Consider the following 27,798-nt stretch of genomic DNA (forward strand, 5'->3'; position numbering starts at 1 on the left):
GAACATCTTCAACAATGTAAATAACCCAATCCTGACTTCATAGAAGTGACTGATCCTAAATTAACTTGAAGTATAGCTATAACCAGCAAAAATCCTATTCCCTATTAACTTATTGTTCTGTAAAATACAAGTCAGTGTAAATGAATCAGTCAATGGGAAGTAATAATGATGACAATCCAGCTGGTGTGGCTCAGTGGTTAAACATCAGCCTATGAACCAGGAGGTCATGGTTCAATTCCTTGTCAGGCCTATGCCTGGTTGTGGGCTCAATCCCCAGTAGGGGATGTGCAGGAGGTAGCTAATCAATAATTCTCTTTCATCATTGATGTTTCTCTCTCTCCCTTTCTTTTCCTCTTCGAAATCAATATATATATATATACATATACATATATATGTATATATATATACATATACATATACATATATATATATATACACACACACACACACACACATGAATAAGCATCAACAAAATAATGACAGATTCTGGGATTTACTATCAAAGAGAAGTAAACATGTGTTTCTATGATATTGATGTTCAAAAGGGGCAATATTTCTTTGGGCAAACATACAATACAGCATCAAGTCTGAATCATTAACAGATCATTGGTAGGAATTAGAATGCTACAAGCAGCTATGGGGATCGCTGTAACTTCACTTTAGGTATGATAGCAGTTAGAGGACACCAAGTTCCTGTCTTTGAACTCTGGTTAGCAATTGCGATTCAAAGCTATAAATGCCGTAGTTGTTACATGCATATATTTATGAAAAATTAATTCTGCTTGAGTGGGTCCAGAAGGTCTTCACAGAAGAGGGAGCCTGTGAACTTACTCAGAAGAGGAAAATGCATACAAAAGGCAAGTAGGCATCAAGGTAAGTGGGTGTTGGAGCCTACCTACTACAGCTCAAGTTCCATTAGAACATGAGGGTAGGTACAGGCACATTCCCAGTAGGGGGTGTGCAAGAGGCAGCTGCTCGATGATTCTCTCTCATCGATGTTTCTAACTCTCTATCTCTCTCTTCCTCTCTGTGAAAAATCAATAAAATATATTTAAAAAAAAAAAAAAAAAAAAAAAAAGAACATGAGGGTAGGTAGAAACACGTGCCCTAAACTGTAGTCATAATGCTTCCAGACAAGTTGCTTGCATAATAGCCATCTTCTTTTACCTCATAATCAGTCACTTAATTTTTTTTTTTGAATAGCAAATAGTTTATTAGTAAGTACATGGTTTCAGTGGCAATAACTTCACTTAAACAGGAGGCAATAATCAAATCAAAAGAATAAGTGTTGGCTAATCATCAGAAAATCTGTGGCCGTTAGGGCTATCACGTAGAAATCCAAAATCACTCAGAGGCCAAATCTTAAAGAAGATTCGTCCTCTTATTAGTCCATATGGAATAGGTCCATAGTACTTAGAATCTGTAGAATTCTGTAGATTATCACCTTCTAACCAAACATGGCCTGTTGGCACATAACTATGGCTTTTAAAGAAACTTGATGAACTACTGGTGAGCATTTTGTCTCCTTCCAAACCAATTACTCTTTTACAAATATTTGATTTTGGGTCACTTGGACTTTTTGCAATCACAATGTTACCTCTTTGGATACCATAAAAATGTCGACTAAGATTTTCTGCAAAGACAATATCTGCATTTTGAATCGTAGGCTCCATTGATGGTCCAGAACACATGACACCACCACCAACATATTCAAAAACACAATGCGCTATACAGCCATATTGAATAGTATAGCCAGCAAGTCGAAAGGTTTTCCCCAGAACACCACGAAGCATAGTTCTATGTAGACTCTGTCACCATTGGCCATAGGTCTGTTCTACAATACATTCAAAGTTTAGAGTTGTTGCAGAGCTTCCAGCGGGAAAAAAAGCATCTAACGCATCTCAAAGTGTATGTGGGTGACACATGGTTTCAGGATTTCTCTAAGCCCCAAAGAGCCCCACCAGGCTCTTTCACCCAGGACTCAGGTGGGCCTGTCTCACCTGGGTCCCGCAGACGTCCGCCGTCCTCACGTACAGAGCACTTTTCTCAGTCACTTAATTTTTAGTCTCACAAACCTGAAACCTTCCTTGTTTTCACCCCTTTAAAGTTTTCTTACTAATCACTTTTTATCGGGTGAGTAGTTCCAAGTTATAACCAACAAACCAGTGCTAATATAGTTACAGGCATTCATTCCGATGTGAAAATGGATTGATAGTGGGGCTTTTGTCTGCTGTGATTACTTAGCTGCTAATCTTTTGGAAGTCTTGCTGAGCAAATTTTAGAATTCAGATACTTTCTAAATAAAATTCTTTCATAATGGACTAATCCATTGTGTTCTCCAGCTCTGGAGATGTGGCTGGGACTTGGCTAATTACCATGACCTTGATTGAGCTGAGCTGTGTCAGGTTCTCACAGGTGGAGGACAAGCCCTCCAAAGCACAAAGAGCAGCTGTGGGCGAAGGTGGGGCAGTCTCAATTAGAAGGCATGGCTGACGTGCGAGCTCACCATTTTAGAATGATTATCACCTTGACTCACTACTATAAAAGCAAAGGAGTTGAAATCTTCCATTAAGACACCTTGTTGGGGAGTTTTATCTGGTTAGGGTACTTGAATACTGGAGTGTGGAAAAACCTTTAAGAACTAGATTTTGTAGGTACAGGGTGTACGAGGCAATGTCCACTTATTGTGACAACTTTTGAGGTAGTAGATTTGGCAATGGCAGTGGTGTTTACCCCACAGAGACTGGTAGTAGCAAATGATCTCACATACTCAGCTGGAAACACTAATAGGTTATTATCTACTACTAGTAAGTGCTAGGCACTTTAACTATAATGTGGCTACTCCTTTCAACCTTACAGAGGCTTATATTTCTAGAGATAAGCAAACTCAAAGCGGTTGACTAACACAAAGCCCGAAAACCAAGTGGGAGAGCCAGGGTTCTGTCTGCCCTCCAGAGTTTCTCTTTTCTCTATTATAGCCATGCTTCCCCAAGCCAACAATAAGCCTGCATCAAATTTACAAGATTCCAGTCTACTGAAGATTGTGTTCCTACCATTTCAGCAAAAGTCAGAAAGGGGATAGTGGTTCCAGAAGATCGAATAAAAGCAAGAGGCAAACTAATACTACAAACATTCCCAAAGAATGACAAAATACATAATAGAATGTAGAGCAGTAAACTATGTAATGTCAGAATAATTTAAGATCGATCTTGGTTTCAATTTTGAAGAGTCCTTATTTTAATCCTCTCTGGAGGGTATTTTTTCCATTGCTTTTCAGAGACAGTGGAGTGGGGAGTTGGGGAGGAGAAACATCCATGTGAGATACATCAATTGGTTGCCTCCTGCAGGCACCCTGACCGGGATCAGGTCAAACCCGCCGGCCTATGGTGTGTAGGCTGACGCTCCAACCACTCAACACACTGTCTAGGGCTGCAGAGTCCTTTTATCTTACTCTTACCCTTTATTTCTAAACAGAAGGATATAAGAACATTCAGTGGGAAGCCCCCCAAAAGGAAACAATTTTGTTTCCTCTAATTGCTAATAAAAATGTATAAATTGATAAAATTTTCTGGGGGTCAAAGTGGCAATAACAAAAGCCTTTAAAAACTGGCATATTCTCTTCACTAGCAATTACACTTCCACATACTCATCTTAAGGAAATATTAAGAACACATAAAAGATTAGTAACACGATGTTCTTTAAAGCAGTTTATTAGTGAAAAATTAGAAACATCCTAGAAATCGACAGTCGTTTAATAAAATGTGGCACATATGATGGAATACCATGCAGCCATTAAAAAAGATGCAGCAATACATTTGACACAGCAGGATGGTCATGATGTTGTCAAGTGAAAAAGTTACAAAACAGTATGTACAAGTTGATCCCACTTAAAAAATATCTACAAAAGCATGGAAGAGTCTGGAAGGCTATGCACCTAAGTAACAGTTCTCACGGGATGGTGGTTATTGTAGGTTATTTTTATCTTTTAAGCTATATTTTCACATTTTTTTTTTCCTTCTTACCAACACATCTGACTTTTAGAAAGCATTAACAATTCCTAAACAAGCCTCCTTTGAAGTGTGAATGAGAGCAGAGTTTAGCAACCTCAGTCAGAGAGGCAAATCTTAGTCCAATACCGCTCTAATGGTTTGTTGGGGTGCTATGATGTCTAACTGCCACTGCACTGATGGGAACAGGGTGGCTGGTTTACCCTTCTCAGACCATCCCACTAACTTCTACAGCAACCAAGTACCGGCATTCCATACTCTCTACCTTCACACCACTGTTTAACATAGCCCAGCAAGACTCCTCTCCACTGAAGACAGCACTGTTGATACAGGTGCAAGAAGGCAGAAATTTCTCAAGTGATGTCAGGTAATAGGCTTGAAGGTGACAGGGAAGTTTTCTTTTTTCTACTGAAGTGGTTCTCTACCTTACCAGGACAATCACCATGTGGTTTGTAAAATCAGACTGCTAGGTCCTACCTCAGAGTTTGATTCAGTAGATCTTGGATATGGCTTAGAAACAGCTTTTGTTTTCCCTCCCTATACAACAAATATTGAGTACACATTATGTGCTTGCCTTAAGCTAACAACTGTGATCAAAAGAATTATGGTCTGCATCTCAGAAAGCCTGCATTCTGAAGTGATCAATATATACTAAACAAATAAATTATAAAAGTAAGTATAATTTTGATTAACACTGGAAGACAATTTTTGTCTTAAAATGTTACATGAAGAACTAAGACTAGTTCTATAGCCCCTTGAAAAAAAAATCAGTACAAATTAATGTAGAAAGTACTTGGAAATATGAATGAACATTTTTGACAAGTACCTAAGTATGCTGCTATTGTCAATCGTGGGGCCTCACACTGAGAACCACTGCCCTACTGAGTTTGCTTCCTAATTAGGACAATGTGGGGAAAAGGGCTAGTATGCTTTTACAACCCCTCTTCCCTATTCAGTCCCAAGAGGTGGAGAAGGGGTTGAAACAAAGCTGGCTGTAGGTCAAACTGCAAAGCCATCTATTTATTATGGCTCCTCACCCAGGCTTGAAGTGCTACATAGTATGACAACGTATTTCAAAAGTTCAGGCATCTGGGAGGTACAGTAGATTTTTGAGGACTCCTGTCAACAAAGCTGAGCCTAAGTAAACAAAGCTGTGGCTTCTTGTCCGGCACTCCATCACCCTCCCCCCAACTTAATCTCAGAAAATGTCCTCCCAACACCAGCTCCTACATTCACATTCCGCTCGCTTGCTCTGGGGGAAAGTAACAGCGGCCTAGGAGGATGGACTCTAACCCACCAGGTTCAGGTTTATCTCTCATGTTACCCAGAGTGAGGCACATTCCCAGTTCCCTCATCTCCTATAACATGAATTCTTTTAATTAGCACCATAAAAAAAGATTTAACACATGGACTTTTAGGTTAGATTACTTTGAGGACAAATGTAGAGACAATCCAACCACTTATTTTTATTTGTAAGAGAGCCTACAATTATCGACACCTTTATTTTTTATTCGTGTGTATCCTTCACATGTTACTATATCTACGCTCAGGGGCACAAAGTTTATTTAAATAATTCTGAATTGCACCGTAAATTAATAGACTTCCCAAGTTTTTCTTTTATGCCTAAAGAACCTTTATGGGCCTTTACCTGAGTAAAAATTAAACCTATGACTTTACAAAATAAGTCAAAACCAAAATAAAACTAACCCCCACGCCCAACAATCAATCACACAAAAACCCATTAAAATAAAAATAGAAGAACAAGCCCACCTGTTGTAGTAGATTTGTGGTAAACAAAGGCATAAGAAGCCTTTGAACCATAATATCACTGAAGGCTAATGTACATCACTGGGTTACTATAGTCAATACTCATTTAGTGGAAGGCAGAAGGTTCTAATAAAATTTTAGACTGACTGTGGTGAGGTTAAACTTAGATCTGAGTCTGATTCAAAGAGGGTGGAGGATAGGACAAGAGTAGAACAGATCAGATCATGTATATAAAAGAGGTATCTCTGGTTCATCATAAACGAGGTCTCCAGTCTTGATAGGCCAGGAAGCTACAAGGGCTAAAAAGCGAAAACTGGTATTTAGAGAATTTCCTATGTGCCAAAACTTTCCCTAAAAATTGCATAACATATAAGATGATCATAACCTTAAGGTGGCATAATTATCTCCATTTTACTAATAAGGAAATGGCAGTTTATGCATCATCTGAGTTTAAGTTCAAGAGCACAGTGGGTAAGGAAGACTGGGTTTGAATCCAGGGACCATTCCAATCCAGTGGTCGTGCTCTCCCCCCTTCATCACTCTACTTCCTAAGAACTGGATTTACAGTTGTTTTAAGTTGGCCTGGATTTCTTTTTTTCTTTTTTAATGACCTTTAAAGCCTAAATCTTGACTTTATAAAACATAATAGGTAGTACTCTACGCTGTCTGTAGAACTTCCTTTCTGGGGGGGAAAAAAAGCTTTGCTCACTTGCTTCTATCACTAAGTAACCAGCTTGAGCAGCTTTTGGCTTGAGTATGGCAATTCACAGTGTGAATCAAAGTGTCTTGTACAACTATAAAATCTCAGAGTAATTTGTCTCATAGCACCAAAATAAAAGGGTAACAACTACTGTTAAAGTTTAGGATGAGCTAAATTAACATGTTTACCAAGTTATTAGGAACTCTTAAACACCATATTGAAATATTCTTTTGTGTTAAGTATTTATCATTTTTTAAAGTACCCAAAAAGAATCATTTTGATACATTAACATTCCCTGAAGAAATGAGCTACATCTTTGCACTTCTTGTGTAAGTTAGCCTGACTTACTGTCCCGTTGTCAGAATTGTATTATATACTCTTTTGGTTCCAGGCCTGGCACATCTTTTCCTCTCTAAAGCACTTCCTCTTCAAACCACTTCCCACTCACCAAATCTCAATCAGGTGACTCCCAAAGCATCAAAACATAGTACCTTATCCTATCTTGACAATGACACTGATTCTGCATTTTGTTATTAACACAGTACCTGGACCTCAACAAATAATGATAGAATAAGAATGACAGAAGTTCTACCATGGAAACAATCTGTTGATTCACAGCAATGGTCTAAATAACAATTTTCTGACTCAAACTGTGTCACTAATAATTTCAGTGGTGTGTTTTTGATAACTACAGATCCTGATCAAGATAAACTAAGTTTATTAATAAATTTTAAAATTTTTATTAGTAAGCTCAGAGTAACCAAGTGGATTGTTTATATATATTTTATGATGAACGTAGTTGCACTAGTCTGTATTTTTAAGAAGATTTGTTGTTCAATAAGAACAAATTCTCTGTATTGTACTGCAGTATGTTCTTAATGAATCCAATTCTGATCATGCATTAAACTACGCCAATAAACAATCTTAAAACATTCCTTAGTGAATTGAACTTGCCTCAGATATTTTAGTACCTTCACTGCAAATATACCAGAGAAATATGATAGTGCTTTTCAAAGACTAGTTGTTCTTAAATTTAAATCATTCAGTAGTGTTTAATAAAATAAACAAAACTCCCTCAAAATACCCCATCAAAATATGATATTGAAATCATTCACCTTCTGTTGGAAAACAAGGTAAACATGATATAATTGCATTTTTTGTTCGAGGAAACATTCAGAAACATTCTTCACAAAAGAGGTTTATATCCTAGATCTCTTTTGAAACCAAAAGTTAAAAGCAAATTTTAATTTTATTCTTTGGCTATACCTAATAAATGAGTCACTGATATCAATTCACAATAAATTTATTTTACAGAAAAGAAAAAGTTTGCCATTAATGAAAAATTCAGTAGAAAACAGTTCTTCTGTTTTAAGTTGGGGCTCAAAAGTAGAAGCTGCTTATTAGTGAAACCTCAGTAGAAAGAGAATTTTGTAAGAAAACATTCTTGGCAGGAAAGCTCTAACATAAATTTTGTAATGAAATAGTTACCATGCAATTTTATTGGCAGGAAGCCTGTTTCCGATCGCTGGTATTTTCTTTTCAGTCTCTTTAAGACATTAACATGGAAGATACTAAACCTGCTTTACTTAGAGTTAATTGTATATAAATACGGTGTCAAGATGGATAATCTTTCCATAGTCCACCTATTTAATTGAGCAGTTCTAAGTAGGTAATTGGCACCCTGCCCTTCTGATTTCCCCTTTCTCCCATTAGCCAGTCTGAATCCATTCCAACGACACTGTACACAGTGATCACCTACAAAATAAAAATATTTCCAGTTACTATGTTAAAAAACAAACACAGAGAAACTAATTAGATTTGTATTTAACTATTCACTATCAAAGGACTTTAAACATTATTGTCAATTTTGCTAAAAGTTAAAAGATATTTTTAGAGGCAGTTTTAGAAATCTTCCAGTTATTTAGCAGTTAAAGCTTTAAATATTTATGTGATGTTATAGTTTGTTAAAGAATAGTAATTAAAATTCTATAAAATACTATAACCATCTGAAATCTATGAAAGCATTCATGATAAACTATTTCCAAATGAGTAATGAGGAATTTGCATTTTGTTATAATACTAGAAGATAGGTCACTCTACAATACAGTTTTTCTTCTTATATCCACATTACTCACCTCGTCTGCAAGAAGTGATAATTCACTACTGTTTGCAGCATCATAATCGTACAGAACCCTGGCCTTCCTGCTGCCACTGCCCTCCTTAAGGTCAGTAAGATTGGAAGGAGAGGTCATTACTAGGCCACTTGAAGTCATGGCAGAAGAACCAATCACATTTGATGAAGCAGCTGGTACAGGTACCACGGAAGTCTGATTGTTGTTAGAATGATAACTGGATGGAAAACTGTTGAAAAGAAAATGGCTAATTGACTATTTTCAAGCAACCAAAGCTCCTGAATACCACCACTTGATGGCAGTGTTTACTTTCTACCAACTTTCACTGTGAATAGAGATTTATAGATATTGATATTTTAATGACAAAGTGTGCTATCTAGCCTACTATGCCTCTTTCAGTAATTCTTGACTCCTCTAAGCCTCATGCACATGAAGTCTGTCAACAAATCCTACTGCCTCTACTTTTAAAACTCACAACCAGAGTTTGACCACTTCCACCACATCCAAGCCACCATCATCTCCTGACTGACTAAATCATTCCAACAGGTTCCAACGAGGTCTGTCAGCTTCCATCCCATGCCCTCTAACAACTATCCTCAACAGAGCAGCAAGAATGATTCTCTAAAAGGCTAAAATCAAATCATGTCACTCTTCAGATCAAAACCCTCCAGAGAGTTCTCATATCTGAATACAGGCCTAAGTCCAAACAGTGGCTTCCAGAGCTCTGTGTGTTCTAGCTTCATCTCAACTCATCTCCAACCAAGCCCTCCTTGCTGTTGCTTTAATATAACAGCCGTGTTCCTGCTTCAGGGCTTTTGTTCCTGCTGTACCCTTCCTGGAGCGCTGTCGTTCAGAAGCTGCATATTTTGCTTCCTTACATCGTCTAAGTATCTGCCTTCCCTGACAAACACTATCCTAACCAAGGTATTAGCTTGCTGTATTTTTCTCTATAGCATTTATCACCTTCTAAAATATGATGTAATTCAAATATACATATTTTTCTACTTCTCTCTTCCCCCAAATAGAGGTAGGTTCCATTTCTAATTTAGATTTCCCTCTATAGTTAAGAATACATTTCCTAGCAACCCTTTCTGAGTGAACTCAGTCCTCAGCAGTGATTAAATATACACATTTCTGAAGATAGAAATAAAGCCCTCTCTCTCCATCTATGAGGTTTTAAAACTAACCATGGAATTTTACTTTCAAATGTACTAGTATGTTTAGCTTTTGTTTAGCCATTAAAGTCTACCTATGTCAATTTTGGGGAATTAATGGAAAAAAAAAAAAAAAAAAAACACTAACCAACCAAAAAACCTGAAAGACCTTTTCACCTTCTAAGAACTTTAATGACACAATAAAAACAAAACAAAACAAGACTTCCTGAAGTAACCTGATATGTTAAAAATTCCAAATTATTTAAGAATAAAATACATTTACTAATCCTGTGAGAAATTATTTAAGAATAAAATACATTTACTAATCCTGTGAGAAATGCTTCTGTTTTTTCGTCTGTGAAATGTGAATATAATAGTACCTACCTTGCTGGTGTGAGGATTATGACATTATTACATATGAGCTGTCTAAAAGAGTGTCTGGGGACACTGGAGCCCTTCCTAAGTGATTGCTGCTTTTCCGTTTCTACTAACAACATTGCTATTTTAGCCATTAGCGTTACAACCTGGTCCTAGTCTTCAGAAATCACTCTTGAATTTGTTACTATGGATTTGGATGACTTTCAAATTCTACATTTAAAGACTTACAAATTTTCCCACTCTCAATCATTGGTCATTACCAGTAATATAATTCATTGGGGGTAGAGAGACAGGCTAGACATTCTTTCTCAGAATAATAGCACTATTTTCATTTTGTAATGTTTGAGGTTATCTTAAAGTGCAGTAAGCAAACTAGATTTTGTTTGAATGGCTGAATTCCAAGCATTTGTGTGGTTTTAAGCAGAAAGCAAGTATGAATGGTAACAATAGCAGCCCCTCTGCTGCACTTCCAGAGTATTACAACAAAGCAAATAGGAAGTACTAAAGCTTCTTGGGCTTAAAATAGTTATAGTGATGTGGGAAAGAAAATGGTATTCTGATTTCAGATATTAATACCACTAACAAAACTTTAAATATGAAAGAAGTGTAAATCGTTCCATAAATCCTATTAGAATAACTAATGGTATAAGACTACAATTCATTAAGATCTAAAATTGGTTTTATAAATGTGCTTAATTTTGTTCTCAGTCTAGTTTTGAAAGATTAATATGCAGAAAGGAACCTCAAAGTGTCGAGGACATTTTTTTTTGGCCTTATTCCTTGAAAAGTAAACTTCAAACTATCTTAAAGCTATTTTTATATAGAGCTATAAAGGTATTCACTTCAATTATCTTCTCATCCCTGTTAACATTCCTCTGTGCTAGAAGAGCTCAAAATGTTTTTTATAATCTCAGAAGTCTGATAATTACTTTTTTTTTTTTTTAATTGATTTTGTCTTAGACAGTTTGGTTCAGTGGATAGAGTGTCGGCCTGTGGACTCAAGAGTCCTGGGTTCAATTCAGGTCAAGGGCATGTACTTTGGCTGTAGGCTCCTTCCAGGCCTGGGCCCTGGTTGGGCTCATGCAGGAGGCAACTAACCGATGTGCTTCTCTCACACCGATTCTTCTTTCTGTTTTTCCCTCTCTCCTCCATTCTCTCCAAAAATCAATGGAAAAATATCCTTGAGGATTAAAAAAAATTTACAAAAATAAAAAACCTGACTTTAAGCACACTAATAAAAGCCTTTAATTTTTCTAATCTTCACCACTAATACTACTTTATAAGTAAAAACCTGAATTTCTTTTCTTATCAGGAATTTCATGTGAAAAGAAAATTACCACCTTCCCAGTTGTTTCTGAAGGTCTAACATGTACTGGTAACATTGTGCATAGTAAGTCATCTGGGCTTCTACAAAGTCATTCAGACAGCGGAGGTGATGAGCCTGTAAAGGAAAATTACAGTCACTTCTTAGCTCTATAATCTACTTACAGTGGTAAATCATAAGGGAAACAATACAACACTGTACTCAGGGAGAATCACTAATATCTAGCACTTTACTTCAAGGCTTATTAAAACTGACCATGGCCAACAGTATAACAACAAACTGGTTAGCCAACAAAAAACAACAAATGGTTGATTATGGTGGGAGAACTAGGTGATAGGGTGTAAATAAAAATTTAAAATATTTCTTCATATATCTTAAAAAGTGTCACAGTTTAAATTTCCTCATAAATAACTAAAAAGGAAGTTCATGTTTTCTTCCCCAAATTGCCAGAGGACTATCAAAGTTTTTTGTTCCAAATGAATTTCCAATAAATGAATACTCACGTGTGTACTGCTAATTCCTTCTAGCAGAAGTCTGGTTATCTCTGCCTGACGATCAAATTCACTTTGAGTTATTCTTAATTCCTGTTCAGACTTAAATTGGAACATAGTTTTAGAACCTCATTAAGAGGACTTAGTCCATTTTACATACATTTATGTAGAGTAGACCATCAAAGAAAATCCCCAAACAGATCCTAAATGATAATCTGGTAATTCTCTGATTCTGCTTTTGTATCTAAATTGGTCCCTGGTTTCTAAACAGTGCTTCTATATTACTCAATCTAGACAGAACTGATTCTTTCCAGTACTGGGTTCAAAAGAATCTATTAATGCCAAAGCTTAATGGCATACACATAAAAGTCTAGAAAAACTATTATGGGACAATCAATATATTTCCAAGTACCAGATTTGCCATTTTACAAAATCTTAAAATCACTAGTTTACATGCATAAAATATTTCAAAAAGTCCTCAATTACTTCTATAGTTACATTTCTTTGAACTTAAAAGACAGTCTTTAATATTAAAAGAACTACTTCAGAACAAAACCATCGGATTTTAACCCCTCTGGTGTTTAGTTACCAAACATATTCTTGTTTCTAGAACATAGTTTTTAGGTTTCTCCTAAGGATTCTTTTCCCTACATAAATGTCTTTAAGTTTTCTTTCCAAACTTTGCATGAAATATTACCTGAGAGAAATGCTAGGGTTTTTCTGTAAGTAATGGGTGACCTTTAATTAGTGGTGTGCTGGAGTAAATTGACTCTCTAGGAAATAAAAAAGCACTAATGTGTTGTTTTCATGTTATAAATATTCCTACACAATTGATTTCAAGCTACCACGCTGAAGTCCCTAAACTTGGAATTGGAAAGAGGTGTTTGTATAATAGAACTCTACTCCTAGCTTCAACCATTGATATAGGTTTAGCGCTGGGACAAAACAGTTCACTAAAAAGTCAACATAATATAAAAACGGTAAATACTGACAAAACCATCTTTTCAAACTTTTAGCAAGAGTTGGTTGGTAGTAAGTGAGGAGATCACTCAAAATAGCATTCTCATTGGGAATCATCATTATTAATAATCTACATTAATAAAAGAGTAACATGCAAATTGACCATATCTTTGCGATGTCCAATCAAGAGTATGTAAATTAACCCAACAAATTGGCGGGTTAATTTGCATATACAGACTCTGAGCAGTTGGGGGCAGGGTGGGCACTTGCACAGTTGCCATGGCTACTGTGTAGGTCAGTGTTTTTCAACCTTTTTTGGGCAAAGGCACACTTGTTTCATGAAAAAAATCACGAGGCACACCACCATTAGAAAATGTTAAAAAATTTAACTCTGTGCCTATATTGACTATATATAAAGTAATTCTCTTGAATAGGAATCAAATAAACACAAAGAAATTATTTTATAATTACTTTATTATGAAATATTAAGTAAACAAAATAGTGAAAAATTATAAAATTCTTGTCTTGTCTGCACCTACGGCACACCAGGCAACAGGCCGCGGAACAGTGGTTGAAAAACGCTGGTGTAGGTGTTCTGCACCACCCCAGCCACTCTGGGCCTATGGGCAGGGTGGGAAGGCAGAAAGGCAACTCCGGACTGGAGCAAAAAGGTGGTGCTGACAGCCAAAAGAAGGAAGGCCCATTCTGGCACGACTCTTCATACATTGGTCTCTAGTGTTATTATAATGATATTCTCCAGAATAAATAGCTTCCCACACTCAGCCAAATAAGTGCAAATTTCCAGGATTATGTAATACTACTCTAAGTATAAAAACAAGGTCTGAACTTTCCCCCTTTCATACCCCATCTCCCTCTCTTTCAGCCCTGGTGGCAACAGTTAGCCTATTGAGCCAATTAACAAGGAAGTAGCAGCAAAATAGAAAATCAGTTGCTTAAGTATGCTAATTTCACTGGCAACAGGCCTGGCAGAGGGAACTAAGAACTGACCATTAGATTGGATTTATAGAAATAAGCTTACATTACTCAATAAATAAAGTGCTAAAATTAAATTTACTTGACTAAAACCAGAATGAAGACACACTGCTTTGATGCAGGGCTGAATTAACCTTCATATGCAAGCTAGTAAGAAGTGGAAAAAAGTCCCAGGAGAAGAAAATAATCAATGCTCTTAAAGAAAATGTTAAGGAAAACCAATCACTTCAGTGTTGCTTTTGCACTATTTATTGTTCTGCTTGCTTGAATGCAAAGTTTTGGTTAATAGAAGTAACCATAACAAATCAAAAATAAAAACATGAGACTAGTTCTATATACAACTTGAATAACCTTTAGTAGAAATAGCAGAAAGCCTACTGACAATATTTTCGTACAAGGTATAAACAAGTATGCTTAAGTAGATTAAAAGTGTCCTGGAAGCTTGAGTCTGAAGTAGAAACAATGTTTTGTTTTGTTTTGTTTTTCTCTTTCAAATAATTTTAATAACCTGGCAGTGAGTCAAATATGAAAAGAGGATTCAAAGTTATTTCCTTTAAGGGGGATGCTACCCTGATTGCCTTACACAAGCATAACCAAAGTTAATGATGACACCGGATTCCAAAGAGTGAGGATGTTAAGAAGGCTTCAAGGTTCACAGATTAAAGAACTTGGTTTTGATGATTTGGTGTGGAGATGTGGCACTAGTGTATTAAAGCTAAAACAATGAATAAAAAATAAATAACATAATCTTAAGGATAAGGGATAAGTCTTCAAGGTTTGAGCAGCCTAGACTTTATATTTAGAAAAGGTAAATGATAGGAAGAAAAAAAAAATCTCATTTAAAAAAAACAAGTTTAAGTGTGTACTGGGGTAGTTGCAAGCAGATGGAAGTTCCAAATAATTTCTATTTCTACACATATAATTGAATCTGAGAGGCAGAGGTTAACTGAAATTAGGTTCAACATAATCAATTTACTTAGGAAGAAAATGATCCATACTAGACAGGTAAAAAGGGTTTAAAGAAAGACAATAAATTTAAAAGGTTTTTATTCTGTCCTCCAGATCTCATTCCCTGACTTGATTTTACAATTAAAAGGTAGAGTTCTAGGGAAAAGGCTTACTGTTTAGAATTACTATACTACTAACTGATTTAGAGCAGTGGTTCCCAATCTTTTTTGGCCATGCCCCACCGAAGCATTTCTAAAACCCCAATGCCCCTGCTGTGATCTATAATTCTTATTATTCAAAAAGCTGAACTCCTATTCACGTGGAGGAGGTCTACAAGGCCATTAACTTGGTCTAAACAAGCTTCCAAAGAATATGGCATTCATGAAAGAGAAAAGTTAAAGAACAAAAGGTCAGCTCAAATACTGAGGAAGAAATAACCAAGAAACTATTAAAAATATAGTAATATGAAATGATATAAAAAAATAGCAAATAAAATTTCAAAACACATAATAGAGAACTGAAATGCATAAATACGACATAATATATATTTATATACTGTATATGAGGCCCCTAGAGCCAAAAGAAATGCAAGAAATTCACTGTTAATAACTCATTCTCGAATTGCCCTCCTTAAAAATCACAACGGCCATCTGTGGGGCGTGTACCCTATGTTGGGAACCACTGCTCTAGATCACATGTGGCTCTTTGGCCCCTGGAGTTTTTAGCAAAAGCCAGCTTAGGAGTACCCCAATTAAGTTAATAACAATGTATCTACCTATATAGTTTAATTTTAAAAATTTGGCTCTCAAAAGAAATTTCAGTTGTGTACTGTTGATATTTGGCTCTGCTGACTAATGAGTTTGCAGACCACTGATCTAGAGTATATGACAGCATAACTTGGATCAGAAAAGCAAGAAGAGTTCTTTTAAGATGTAACTTGGGAAAAGGGCAAGAATTTGTTGATCTGTAATATCAGCTAGATATTTAGATCATGTATTTTCTGTAATAAACTTGGTCAGTGTTACTTACTTTATCCTATGGGGTTAAATCTTAAAATATTACAGAAACATAAACTTTTAAATTATGAAAAAAAATTGAGATTTACAGAAGAAAATCAATTTTGATATATTGTATTTAAGTTCCTCTCATATATACGTAATATAAATATTTGTTTCATGAGTTGTTTCCCATTATGTCAGATATTTCCCAAAGTTGTAAGATAATGAATCAAATAAAATTTTTACGTATACTTGCATGCTAATCAAAGTGGAAGAGACCCTGGATTTCTTGTTTAACCTATATTCTCTTCTATATTACTCTGCCATATTTTCATGCTAGAAGTTCTAAAAGAAATCAGAGTCCAGGCTGAAACTCTAGCTAAACTGATGAGTAGATTCCACAAAGGGGGACGAGAGCCTAAGTTAAGAATTTCACAGTGGATTGCCAAGTCATAGAATCAACAGTTCCATAACCTATGCATAAAACAGACCATATAGTCAGCAATCCTTCAGTAAAAAAATAAACAAAAAATAAATAAAAAATGCTTCGAAAGATTTCCAATAGCATTTGAAACAAATCTGCACTAAAGTCACGATTTTATTTATTAAATTCTTGCTTAGTTATTTGATTTCCCAGCCCAGAAATATTAGAAACGACAACAGGCTAGTAGCAGACATATGGACAACTTCTAAAAGTGACAGTTTGACAAGAAGACAACACACTTCAAAAACAAAAGACCTAATTGTTACACAGTATAACAATGAATATTCATAATAAAGACCATAACTTTAAGTAGAATTCAATATATGCTATTCTGTTTAATGAAGCATCAAAATACTTTTTTACGAAGATTTTCAACTAAAGTGACAGAAAAATAAGCTTTGGTGTTGGAGAGAACAAGATTCAGTTACCTAAAAAATGTATTTGTGTGACACGAACACAGAGAATATGATGTTAGCTATATTTTACATAATTGCCATATGAATAAACCAAGTATTTAAATGTCTCTGGGAAGGCACTATAAAGATTACCACGTAATCTATCAGGTATCAATAGTGTGCGCAAACAATATCTCTGCAGCACTGTTCTATTGCTCTGTGGTCCTGAGTGTTCCATAATCATTTTCAGATTTTATAAGACACAGTAACAAAGACTGTGTCTAGGCCCACAGTTATCATCCAATATTCTGAGTGAATGACAATTAAATTTGTTTCATAATTCTGTAGTTTAATAATTTACTTACTTTTGTCACTTCCTCTGCCCAAATCTAGCCAGCATTAAAAATTAGAAAAAAATATACAACATGAAAGTTGGAATTTAACATTTTCTACAACTTAGTATAGAGAAATGCAAATATTTTAATTCAAATGGCATACTCCTTTTCTCAGCATCACATTATTAGATGAAGTATAGCAGTAACTAAATTAGTACAGCTTAATATACTATGAAAGTATGTCTTTATATGTATAAATACTATCAATTTTTGAATCTTATACTAATTCTATAAATTAATAAGAATAACAATTTTCTAAAATGGAATATTTAACCCCTCTTAGTTCTAGTTTTCTTATTTATAAAATGAGAAGTTTGGACCAAATGATTTCTAGTTCCTCATTAGGCTTAAAATTCTACAACTTTAGGAAATTAAAATAAAGCAAAGGTAAATGTACACTGAACACGGATAAAGTCATTGGATGGGAGGGAGGGCAATAAACTAGAGATACTAATATAATGAATTTAAAATTACCAGAGTTAAATACATCTTACTATAAGTAGATGATATTAGTAATAAGGCAAATGCCTGATAAATGAAACAGTCTTGCTAATTGGTAAGGATATTTTTACAAAAGAAAACCTATGATTTATATACTAACTTACCAATGACAGAAAGAAATAGTTTCACACTTTTCATTTTCATACAAATAGGACAATGAAAATAAATAAATGCATTCTCTTGCTATTTCAGGAAAGCCCTCATTTAGTCAGGAATTCATGGATTCCACCCCCCCTCCTACCTTACCCCCGCCTCCTATTTTTAGTTCAATGCTAATATTGAAAATGAAAGCAGTTAGTTTAACTGCCAATTTATCAACTTTATTACAATTTCCCTGTTACTTCTGTGGAAGTAATGTATCTAGGAGTATAATATACCAAATACTCATAAATCTTTACTAGATAACATTTTTAAGATTTGGGCAGTGTTCAGATTTTTCATATTTCTATTATGTTAAAAAATAAAAAATTCCCAACTGGCCAAGTGTGGCTCAGCAGTTGACCATTGACCCAGGAACCAAGAGGTCACGGGTTTGATTCCAAGTTAAGGTATATGCCTGGGTGGCTCAATCCCCAATAGGGGGAGTGCAGAAGGCAGCTAATCAATGACTCTCTCATCATTGATGTTTCTATCTCTTTCCCTCTCCCCTCCTCTCTGAAATCAATAAAAATATATTTTAAAAAAATCCTAGCATCTCTAAAATTTCCTCAAATCAAGCTCAATATATACTCTGGATACTACATATAACAATTCTCACTTTTAATTCTTGTCCACCATTATCTCTATTCAGCAATTTTCTTAAGTAAATTATCGTATGGAGGAATGGGCCTTGCCACTACATAAATACCTAAACTATTGGGGTTTGTCTTGGCCTGGAATTGCAAAACAAATTCATTCTGTGTTGAGTTTGGGTGAAAATTAAGGGGACATTGAAGGTACTGAGAAACACAGTAAATATGTATATCTTATACCTTTCTCTAAGCTAAGTAAATTTAAAATTTGTTAAGAAAATTAACAAATTACTTTTGTTAATTTTCTTTGCCAAAAGTAAACATATAAAGTGCCAGCTAAATTAAGATCTTTTATAGGGCATAAAAGACACAATAAATTTGTGTGTAAATTCAGACTGTAAAATCTGAATTTGGCATAGCTAATATATTTGGCAATTAGAACACATTCTTTCTTTTTAGTTTCAATATTACTTAGGCTATTATCCCACATATATTTTGTTAAACTAATGAATGCATGGCTTTGAATATTTTAGACCATTAAATGCAGATGATAGCAGGAGAAGGCACTTTTTTCTAGATGTAGAAAACACAGTAGGCCAACAAACCTTTAGCCATTTTACATGCAGGAAATTGAGCATGTAAGAGAAATTTACCATGTTATCTCCTTCAAGGTGAGCTGAGTTTAGTTGCTTAAATACATAGGTAAGAGACAAAGAACACATACCAATGAACACAGTGAAACAAGTTATTTCTGCACAATAAAGCACACACAAACAGGTATTATTACTTTAAAAAAAAAACCTCTATTTGTTCTATGGAATTTCATAGTGGTACCTATTCTACTTTTCCAAAAGATTCAAATATTCAAAGATAAAAAAAATATGGCTGATGCCTGATTTAAAATTAAAATCATTTAGGGAAAATGCATCACTTTAAAAACTGCTGCCATTATCTATAATTTTCATTAAAATGTTCACTATGAAAGCCCTTCTGATTACCCACAGCTTTCCCATTCAAAGGAATAACTAGTCATAAAACAATCTATGGAAATTTATAAATAAGTAAAACCAAAGAAAGTCTGAGGTTAGAGTAACCTCTTCAGCTGCCACTTAGAACTAGGAAATGTGTCAAAGAAGAAAAAATAAAAGAAACCCAAACTTCTGACAGTTTCTATTTTTCTGTGTCAGTGGTCGGCAAACTCATTAGTCAACAGAGCCAAATATCAACAGTACAATGATTGAAATTTCTTTTGAGAGCTGAATTTTTAAAACTTAAACTATATAGGTAGGTACATTTGTTATCAACTTAATTAGAGGCCTGGTGCACAAAATTTGTGCACAGGAGGGGAGGTGTCCCTCAACCCAGCTTGCATCCTCTCAATTTGAGACCCCTTGAAGGACGTCAAACTGCCGGTTTAGGCCTGGTAGGATCAGGCCTAAATGGGCAGTCAGATATCCCTCTCACAATCCAGGACTGCTGGCTCCCAACTGCTTGCCTGCCTGCCTTCATGATTGCCCCTAACAGCTTCTGCTTGCCAGCCTGATCATCTCCTAACCACTCCCCTGCCAGTTTGATTGATTCTTAACTGCTCCCCTGCCAGCCTATTTGTCCCTAACTGCCCTCCCCTGCAGGCCTGGTTCCCCCCAACTGTCTTTCCCTGCAGGCCTGGTCACCCCCAACCTCCCTCCTCTGCCAGCTTGGTCACCCCTAACTGCCCTCCCATGCAGGTTTAATTGCCCACAACTGCCCTCCCTTGCAGGCCTGGTCCCTCGCAACTGCCCTCCCTTGTTGGCCATCTTGTGTCCACATGGGGGCAGGATCTTTGACTACATGGGGGCAGCCATCTTGTGTGTTGGAGTGATGGTCAATTTGCATATTACTCTTTAATTAGATAGGATAGAGGCCTGGTGCATGGGTGGGGGTTGGCTGAAGGATGTCCGGGATCAGTGTGGGGGTTCCTTGGGGCATGGGGCAGCCTGGGTGAGGGGCCTGTGGTGGTTTGCAGGCCGGCCATGCCCCCTGGCAACCCAAGCGGAGGCCCTGGTATCTAGGGTTTATCTTCTACAATTGAAACTTGTAGCCTTAAGCGGAGGCCTGGGCTGGCCAGGATGTGCGGAAAGCTTGGCTTCCTCCATCACCGGGGGCAACCTTAACTTCCTGCTCTTTCCAGCTCGTGGCTGCTGCCATTTCTGTTTGGATTTATGTATCTTCCATCATTGAAACTTTGTAGCCTTGACTGGAGGCCTAGGCTGGCAAGGGCAGGCGGAAAGCTTGGCTTCCTCCATTGTTGGGGAAACCCAAGTCTCCCTCCTGCTCTCCATAGCTGTAGTCATCTTTATTTGCATATTTGCTCCTGATTGGCTGGTGAGCATGGCTTATGGGCGTGGCTTGTGGGTGAGGCAGAGTGATGGTTAATTTGCATATTAGTCTTTTATTAGATAGGATTAGGGTACTCCTAAGCTGGCCTTTGCTAAAAACTCAAGGGGCCAAAGAGCCGCACGTGGCTTACAAGCCGCAGTTTGCCGACCACTGCTCTAAGTAAATACAAAAAGCCTATTTAAGGAAGTTAGGCTGTTCCTGAAGATGATGTCAGAATAATTCTGAGGTAAAATTGACAATGAATTTGGAATTACTGTCCTGTCAAAGATAGCTCTTTTCCTGCAATAACTAATATAGAATCTCCAAAAGGGGAACAGTATAGGAGAAAATAATTTATTTCACATATACAAGGCACTGGGTTAATCTCATAAGTTATCACTGTCCAATACCAAGTTATCAGTTTTAAATTTCATTCAAAATCAAGTCTCAGTCTTTTCTTTCCCAAAGTGATGGTAGTGGTAATGAATTGTGAACAGAAGGCAGTGGGAATGTAAGGCTCTTAACAAAACATATCTCTTAGCTCAAATTAAGAATTAACTTATTAGCGTCCCCTAAAAAAATCCAGATTTGTTTATATTGTACTATCACAAAGTTGTTCTAATTCAAATCTGATTCATCTCTTCAAACTTTGGAATAAAGATTTAAACAATATAAATGTTAGATTAAATAAGAAGCTTATAAATAAAACCTTTCTACAAAGTTTTATATATATGTGCGTGTATATATACATATATATAATTGAATTACTATATTTAATATATACCCACTCGGTTTTATCTGAGATTGTTTTTATGAAAAGTATACAAGAACTTATTTATCCAAATAGGCTTCCTTCCCTGCAAAGCAGTCACCCGTCAGTCCATGTTGCCACAGTGTGAATGTTTTCGGAACTATTCTTGGTGACAACTCCTTTAATCAGTTTGAGTCTCACGTGGAAGGGGCATTACATCTACCTTTTAAGCCACATATGAGCATTCTCTAGTGTGATTCATTCTCATCTTAATTACTATTTGTTTTTCTATTTCAAATATAATAAACCTATCTCCAAAAAACCTATTTGCCATAACCAGTGCCTGAGGATATTTAAGTAACATTACACTGCTTGAGGAGCTCATAATTCTCATAATTTTTGTTTTTTAGCAACAAGGGTATCACTGAAATAAGAACATTGCCTGCTGATATAAGTACTTTGCACTGATTTGGATGTATTTAGTTCTGATAACAAAAACAACACCCTAAAGTCATATTCTAGTCTTACTGACAAATTGTAGCTTATACTGTATATGAGTAAAATATTTTACAAGTTTGAAAATTATTAACTTAAAATGTTTTTTAAATTAAAGAACACTTCTTACTGAAGCTCTAGCTTCTGCAGCTTTTGCCTTTTTTAGTCTGGTTTTTGCAGCATCCAGGTCCAGTCTCTTATTTTGTAGTAGCTTCCTTTCTTTCTATAAAAAAAATATAAAGGCTAATGATGTTAAAATCCAGTAAGAGCATACTTTAAAAATATTATTTTACATTAGTATTTAAAGTATTATTTTCCATAAAATATATGAATCATCTGATAAACTGAGATCTATAATTACAAAATTGGCTATCCAGTATTTAACTCCTTTTTCTTACTGTTCTCAATTTTAAAGCAATAGAGACATTCCAGATATCTGGGCAAGATGGCAGGTGACAGTGAATACAAAGAAATATTATTCTTAATACTTAGGGATTTTGCTCCCCAGGAAAAATTTGGCAATATCTTCTTGGTTATCACAATTGGGGGAGGAATATTATTAGTATCCAATGGTAGAAGCCAAGAATGCTGCTAAACATCCCACAATGCAGTATAGCTTCCACAACAAAGAATTATTCAGTCTAAAATGTCAGTAGTGTCCAAGATGAAAAACTTAAAAAAAAATAAAAAATTAAATATTTTTACTGAAATCAGAGAGAGGGAGAGAAACATCAATGAGAGAGAAACATCGATTGGCAGCCTCTTGCACACCCCACATTGGGGATCAAGCTTGCAACTGGGCATGTGCCCTGACCAGGTATCGAACCACAACCTCTTGGTACATGGGTCAACGCTCAACCACTGAGCCACGCCAGCCAGACTGGTATGAAAAACTTTTCACAGCATTAGTTTATCTAGAAAGTGCCTATGATGAAGGAAGTATAGGTCTAGTATAAAGCTGCTTGATATCTTCTGTGATCACACGTACCATAGCATGGAGAGCAATTCTACTATTCCAGCTTACAGAATAAATAATGAATAAACATAGAATTCCTCATGGGAACTTCAAGCTTCTGTAAAATAGGCAGTGTTGGTTTTATTAATTTTAGACAGATTTCATTTATCAAGTTTCATCCCATTGACAATCTAGTATCTTTTAAATTGTATTTCAACTTGCTGATTTTTCCTTTATCTCAGGCCAAATACTTTTACTTAGAGACAAATTCATTATGAATATGTTTCCTGTAATATTTTATAATAAGAAATCTGTAAGTAATGTTTGACCTAATATTTAAATTAGAGCAGTCTTGCAATAATCTTAGAAAACAATAGCTACCTAAATCTCCATCCTCCATCACTTAATAATAGACTAATATATTAGGTTTGGGAAAATGGTAATATTTATTTCTTACACGTCAGGAAAAAACAGTTATGTGAAAAGAAAATAACAGACTTCTAGCGATGCAAAAGGACAGGAAGTCTAACAGCCAGAAATATAGCTTCTAATAATTGGTTTCTGGCTTCCACTTTAAATGAATAGTTATATGGCTATACTATGGTGATATTTTGTGCCATATTTTAATAATCATTCCAGGAACCTCTCTCTCTATATTTTAATGTTGATAATAAATAAGAATGATATAAGAGTATCTCAATAACACAACAGGGACATGAAAATGGAGTCCATATCATCAATAGTCCTTCATTTTGATTAGCTTTGTGTTGTTAAATACATACCTACCTAAGTTATTTGAAATTTCTAATCTGTGACATCTATACAGTTAAGATGGCAAATTATTCATTAAAAACTGTAAATATATATATAAAAGTATTTTACTAAAAATTAAAGCACTTTTCAACTCACAGCAATTGTTTTATAATCTCCTTCTATAAAGTTTCTTAAAGGAGTGAGAAAATTTAAAGCTGATGTATGAATCAGCTCTCTGTCTGCGGTTCCAATTCGTTTTTGTGTTTCTCCACACTTAATAAGAGCATTACCTGAAAAGGAAAAAAATCTTTTTTTAAACCATTGTTTGTTAATGTCGAAAACAGAATCATGTCAACATAAATCAGCAATGTGATCTGCTTCATAGTTGTCACTTGTTTACTTAAGTAAAAAAACAAACAGAAATAACTGTAGTTAAGGCAGTTTTATTTTAAGTAATCTACACTAATAAAAGAGGAAGATGCAAATTGACTGTATTTCCGCTACACCCACCAGCCAATCCAGAGTATGCAAATTAACTTGAAAAGATGGCAGGGGCCCTGCCCCGCCCCCCCACCTGCTCCAAGCCTGTAGGAAGCCAAGAAGTTGGGCGCCAGCACCTGAGGCTGGCTGCGGCCAGGGAGACCAAAAAGCTGCCTGCCCCATGATTCCAGGCCGCAGTCAGCTGGAGAAGCCGCCCGCCCCATGTCCTGGAGGAGACAGATAAACTGGGCCCCAGCGCCTGAGGCTGGCTGCAGCCCGGGAAATGAAGAAGCCACCTGCCCCACGATCCCAGGGCTCAGCCAGCAGCAGAAGCCTCATGTCTGCCTGGCCCACATCCTGGTGGAGACAGAAACCAGGTGCCAGCAACTGAGGCTGGCTATAGCCCAGGAGATGAAGAAGCCACCTGCCCTGTGATCCCAGGCCGCAGCCAGCTGGAGAAGTCGTCCATACTGCATTCTAAGGAAGATGGAGAAGCTGCCCGCCTATGGTCCAGGTGCCAGCTACTGCGGCTGGCTACAGTCTGGTAGATGGAAAAACCACCCACACTGTAGTACCAGGCACCAGTACTTGTGGCTGGCTGTGGCCTGGGAGATGGAGACACTGCCCACCCTGTGGTCCTGAGAGCCAGCATTTGCGGCTGCAGCACAGGAGAAACCATCTGCCCACCATCCCGAAGCTATAGCCAGCCTGGGTGTCTATGGCTGACCAGAGAGAGGGAAGCCCGGATCGCAGGTGCCTGTGGTCGGCTGGTGAAGGGAATCCTGGGTCTTGGAGGTGGGGCTAAGGCAGAGGTGGTTAGGGGCAATCCAGCCAGCAGGGGAGCAGTTAGGGAAGATCAGGCTGGAAGGCTGAAGCAGTTAGGGGCAATCAGGCAGGCAGGCGAGTGGTTAGGAGCCAGCAGTTCTGGATTGTGAGAGGGATGTCAGACTGCTGGTTATCCCCCAAGGGGTCCCAGATTGGAGACTGTGCAGGCCAAGCTAAGGGATACCCTTCCCACCCCACCCTCTCCTGCCTGCATGAATTTCATGCATTGGGCTTCTAGTAAGATTATAAATATCTAAGTAAAAATGACAAAGATAAATTCATCATTTAATTGTACTAATTCCATCAATGGGACAAAAGAGGGTGGATATAATGAAAAGTATGTACTATCACAGCTCAAATAGTGTAGATTTGTTTATAAAAGTACTAGAGGCCTGGTGCACGAATCCGATGGGGTGCCTTGGCCTGGCCTGCACACATCCCCAGAGGGGTCCTAGATTGCAAGAGGGCACAGGCCAGGACTGCAGGAGGGCTCCAAGGCATGTCCAGCCCATCTCGCCCAGTCTTGATTGGCCTGACCCCAGCAGCAAGCTGACCTACCCACCAGAGCATCTGCCCCTGGTGGTCAGTGCACGTCATAACTACCGGTTGAACAGTCGAATAGCTGACCAGCAGCTTAGGCTTTTATATAGATAGATAGATAGATAGATAGATAGATAGATAGATACATAGATAGTGCTTAAAAATATTTTATTAAGTAATCAAGACAAAATTTGTCTTCTGTTTCTATATTTATGTACTTACCTCAAATATCTATAATTAACAGTATACTACATATTTGTATTTTAAGTTAAAGAAAAAAAATCCATGTTTTGAAAGAAAAGTACTGTGGAAGAAAAAGGGAACACAAGATCAAGATTCTACTCCCAGTTTTATCTCTAATGAGCTTTAGTTCTGTGGATCTTAATTCCTTCATGTTAGAATTAGATTAGATCTGATTGGTAAGGAAGTAATATAACACAGCAGTTAAGAGCTCAATTTCTGGATTTAGATCTATATTTGAATTACTAGGTATAAGATCATGGATGAATTATGTAACCTCTCTAAGATTCAATTTCCTTTTCTAAAATGAAGATAGAATTTATAAGTAGGATATAAAGTGGGGATTTATTGAAATAATACTTATAATACAGTATTCCATTGCTTGGAATACTCAATTGTTAGCTATTATCAATTAATAATATAGATTCTCAAAGCTCAATTCCAATAATCAGGGTACATTCAATGAAATTACTAGAGATAAAAACAGATTAATTATAAAAGAAAAAAATTTAGAAGCCTTTCAAATGATCATGTTCCACTAGGCCTTCAATTTGGTAAAGGATAGGCCTGGGTCTCCTTAAACTTTTATGACTCCAGCATCTAACTGTGCCTGGTACAAGCAGGTAATACAAAAATCTGCTTAATATATATAGTTTTTCTTAAATTAATAACTAAACTTTAGAAATAAAACTACAAATTTAAAGTATCTCCCAATGCTGAGACCGGTTTGGCTCAATGGATAGAGCGTCAGCTTGGGGACTGAAGGGTCCCGGGTTCAATTCCGGTCAAGGGCATGTACCTTGGTTGCGGGCATATCCCCAGTAGGGGGTGTGCAAGAGGCAGCTGATCGATGACTCTCTCTCATCGATGTTTCTAACTCTCCATCTCTCTTCCTTCCTCTCTGTACAAAATCAATAAAATATATTTAAAGTATCTCCCAACTTCTGAAAAAAATTTTGAAGAACACAATGTAAAAATTTTAAAGTTGTACATCTAAATGGGTTAAATGGCATTGATTGTGCAGTAGTTAGGTTTTTCCTCTAACATAGAGAACTACTACCGTGTTTCCCTGAAAATAAGACATCCTCCGAAAATAAGACCTACTTACAGGTTTCCTTCTGAGTGAAATATAAGGCATCCCCCCGAAAATAAGGCCCTCATAGGCTAAATATGAGAGATTTGGTCCACTGATTCTGAAAGAAATGGAGTCACAAGAAATTCACCAGGAAATTCAGGAATTGGATTGTTATGATGATGTTCCAGAAGATGATGACATGATTGTCATTGAATAAATGGGTAAATTCTTGATACTATAGGATTCACAGTTTGTCTGGTTTGTGTTGACAACTATTGTACCGTATACAGGTAATAAATTTCCTTTATTTTCATTTAACAATAAATGCGTACCGTATTCTTCTTCATGGAAAAATAAGACATCCCCTGAAAATAAGACCTAGCGCATCTTTGGGAGCAAAAATTAATATAAGACACTGTCTTATTTTCAGGGAAACAGGGTAAAGTTTATTTAGTTCCAGAATTTGTGAGCTATTTCATAAATCAGGACTACATATAAAAATCATTTATTTTACCTAGAATTTCATATCAATTTTTAAAACCAATTTCTTGCAGAAGTCTTAAAAAGACTTGAACAACAGGAAAAAAACTATAGCCCTAACCAGTTTGGCTCAGTAGATAGAGTGTCGGTCTGTGGACTGAAAGGTCCCAGGTTTGATTCCGGTCGGGTGCATGTGTCTTGGTTATGGGCACATCCCTGGTGGGAGGTGTGAAGGAGGCAGCTGATGGATGTTTCTCTCTCAGCAATGTTTCTAACTTTCTATCCTTCTCCCTTCCTCTCTGTAAAAAATCAATAAAATATAAAAAAAAGAGAAAAAGGAAAAAAGCTATAGAAATCCAAAATTGCCGTATATTCTGAGAAAATTAGATTTGAAAAATAGTAATACATAACTCTGAGTTCCAGAGTAATACATTAAAAGAGTCAGCACAACAACTAACAAAGCTGAAGAAACTGTAAAACATGATCAT

General features: G+C 36.5%; 2 protein-coding genes and 1 long non-coding RNA gene across 5 annotated transcripts in view; 1 reads left to right on the forward strand and 2 right to left on the reverse strand.

Annotated features, from left to right (window-relative positions):
- Positions 1–1,210: 1,210 nt before the first annotated feature.
- On the reverse strand, positions 1,211–2,046 carry LOC311618369 (mitochondrial inner membrane protease subunit 1-like). Its single transcript, XM_084875861.1, has 2 exons — positions 2,001–2,046; positions 1,211–1,938 (listed from the first exon to the last, which is right to left on the reverse strand). Exon 2 carries the CDS (start codon positions 1,791–1,793, stop codon positions 1,293–1,295), a length of 501 nt encoding a protein of 166 aa, XP_084731987.1. The 5' UTR covers positions 1,794–1,938; positions 2,001–2,046; the 3' UTR covers positions 1,211–1,292.
- Positions 2,047–7,761: 5,715 nt separating this feature from the next.
- Positions 7,762–27,798, reverse strand: part of SH3GLB1 (SH3 domain containing GRB2 like, endophilin B1) — a 34,689-nt gene continuing 14,652 nt past the window's right edge. The window contains exons 4-11 of one of the 3 annotated variants that reach the window (XM_084874437.1): positions 23,827–23,960; positions 22,093–22,185; positions 19,012–19,047; positions 17,097–17,120; positions 11,966–12,055; positions 11,479–11,579; positions 8,610–8,835; positions 7,762–8,229 (exon numbers count right to left, since the gene is read on the reverse strand). In XM_084874437.1, the coding sequence (XP_084730563.1) occupies positions 8,122–8,229; positions 8,610–8,835; positions 11,479–11,579; positions 11,966–12,055; positions 17,097–17,120; positions 19,012–19,047; positions 22,093–22,185; positions 23,827–23,960 (812 nt within the window). In that variant the 3' untranslated portion in view covers positions 7,762–8,121. The remainder of the gene's footprint in view (positions 8,230–8,609; positions 8,836–11,478; positions 11,580–11,965; positions 12,056–17,096; positions 17,121–19,011; positions 19,048–22,092; positions 22,186–23,826; positions 23,961–27,798) is intronic. The other 2 variants (XM_084874438.1, XM_084874439.1) reach the window with 2 other exon arrangements.
- Positions 12,067–16,393, forward strand: LOC311617754. The gene is made up of 2 exons (XR_014794180.1): positions 12,067–13,207; positions 13,504–16,393. It is a non-coding gene; the product is annotated as an uncharacterized lncRNA (long non-coding RNA).

Source organism: Pipistrellus hanaki (assembly GCF_964339955.1).
Source record: "Pipistrellus hanaki genome assembly, chromosome: 2".
In the NCBI taxonomy this organism is placed as follows: domain Eukaryota; kingdom Metazoa; phylum Chordata; class Mammalia; order Chiroptera; family Vespertilionidae; genus Pipistrellus; species Pipistrellus hanaki.

Coding starts and splice junctions, on each gene's coding strand:
- LOC311618369 (XM_084875861.1), bottom strand. CDS start 1,793: ATGCTTCGTGGTGTTCTGGGGAAAACCTTTCGACTTGCTGGCTATACT.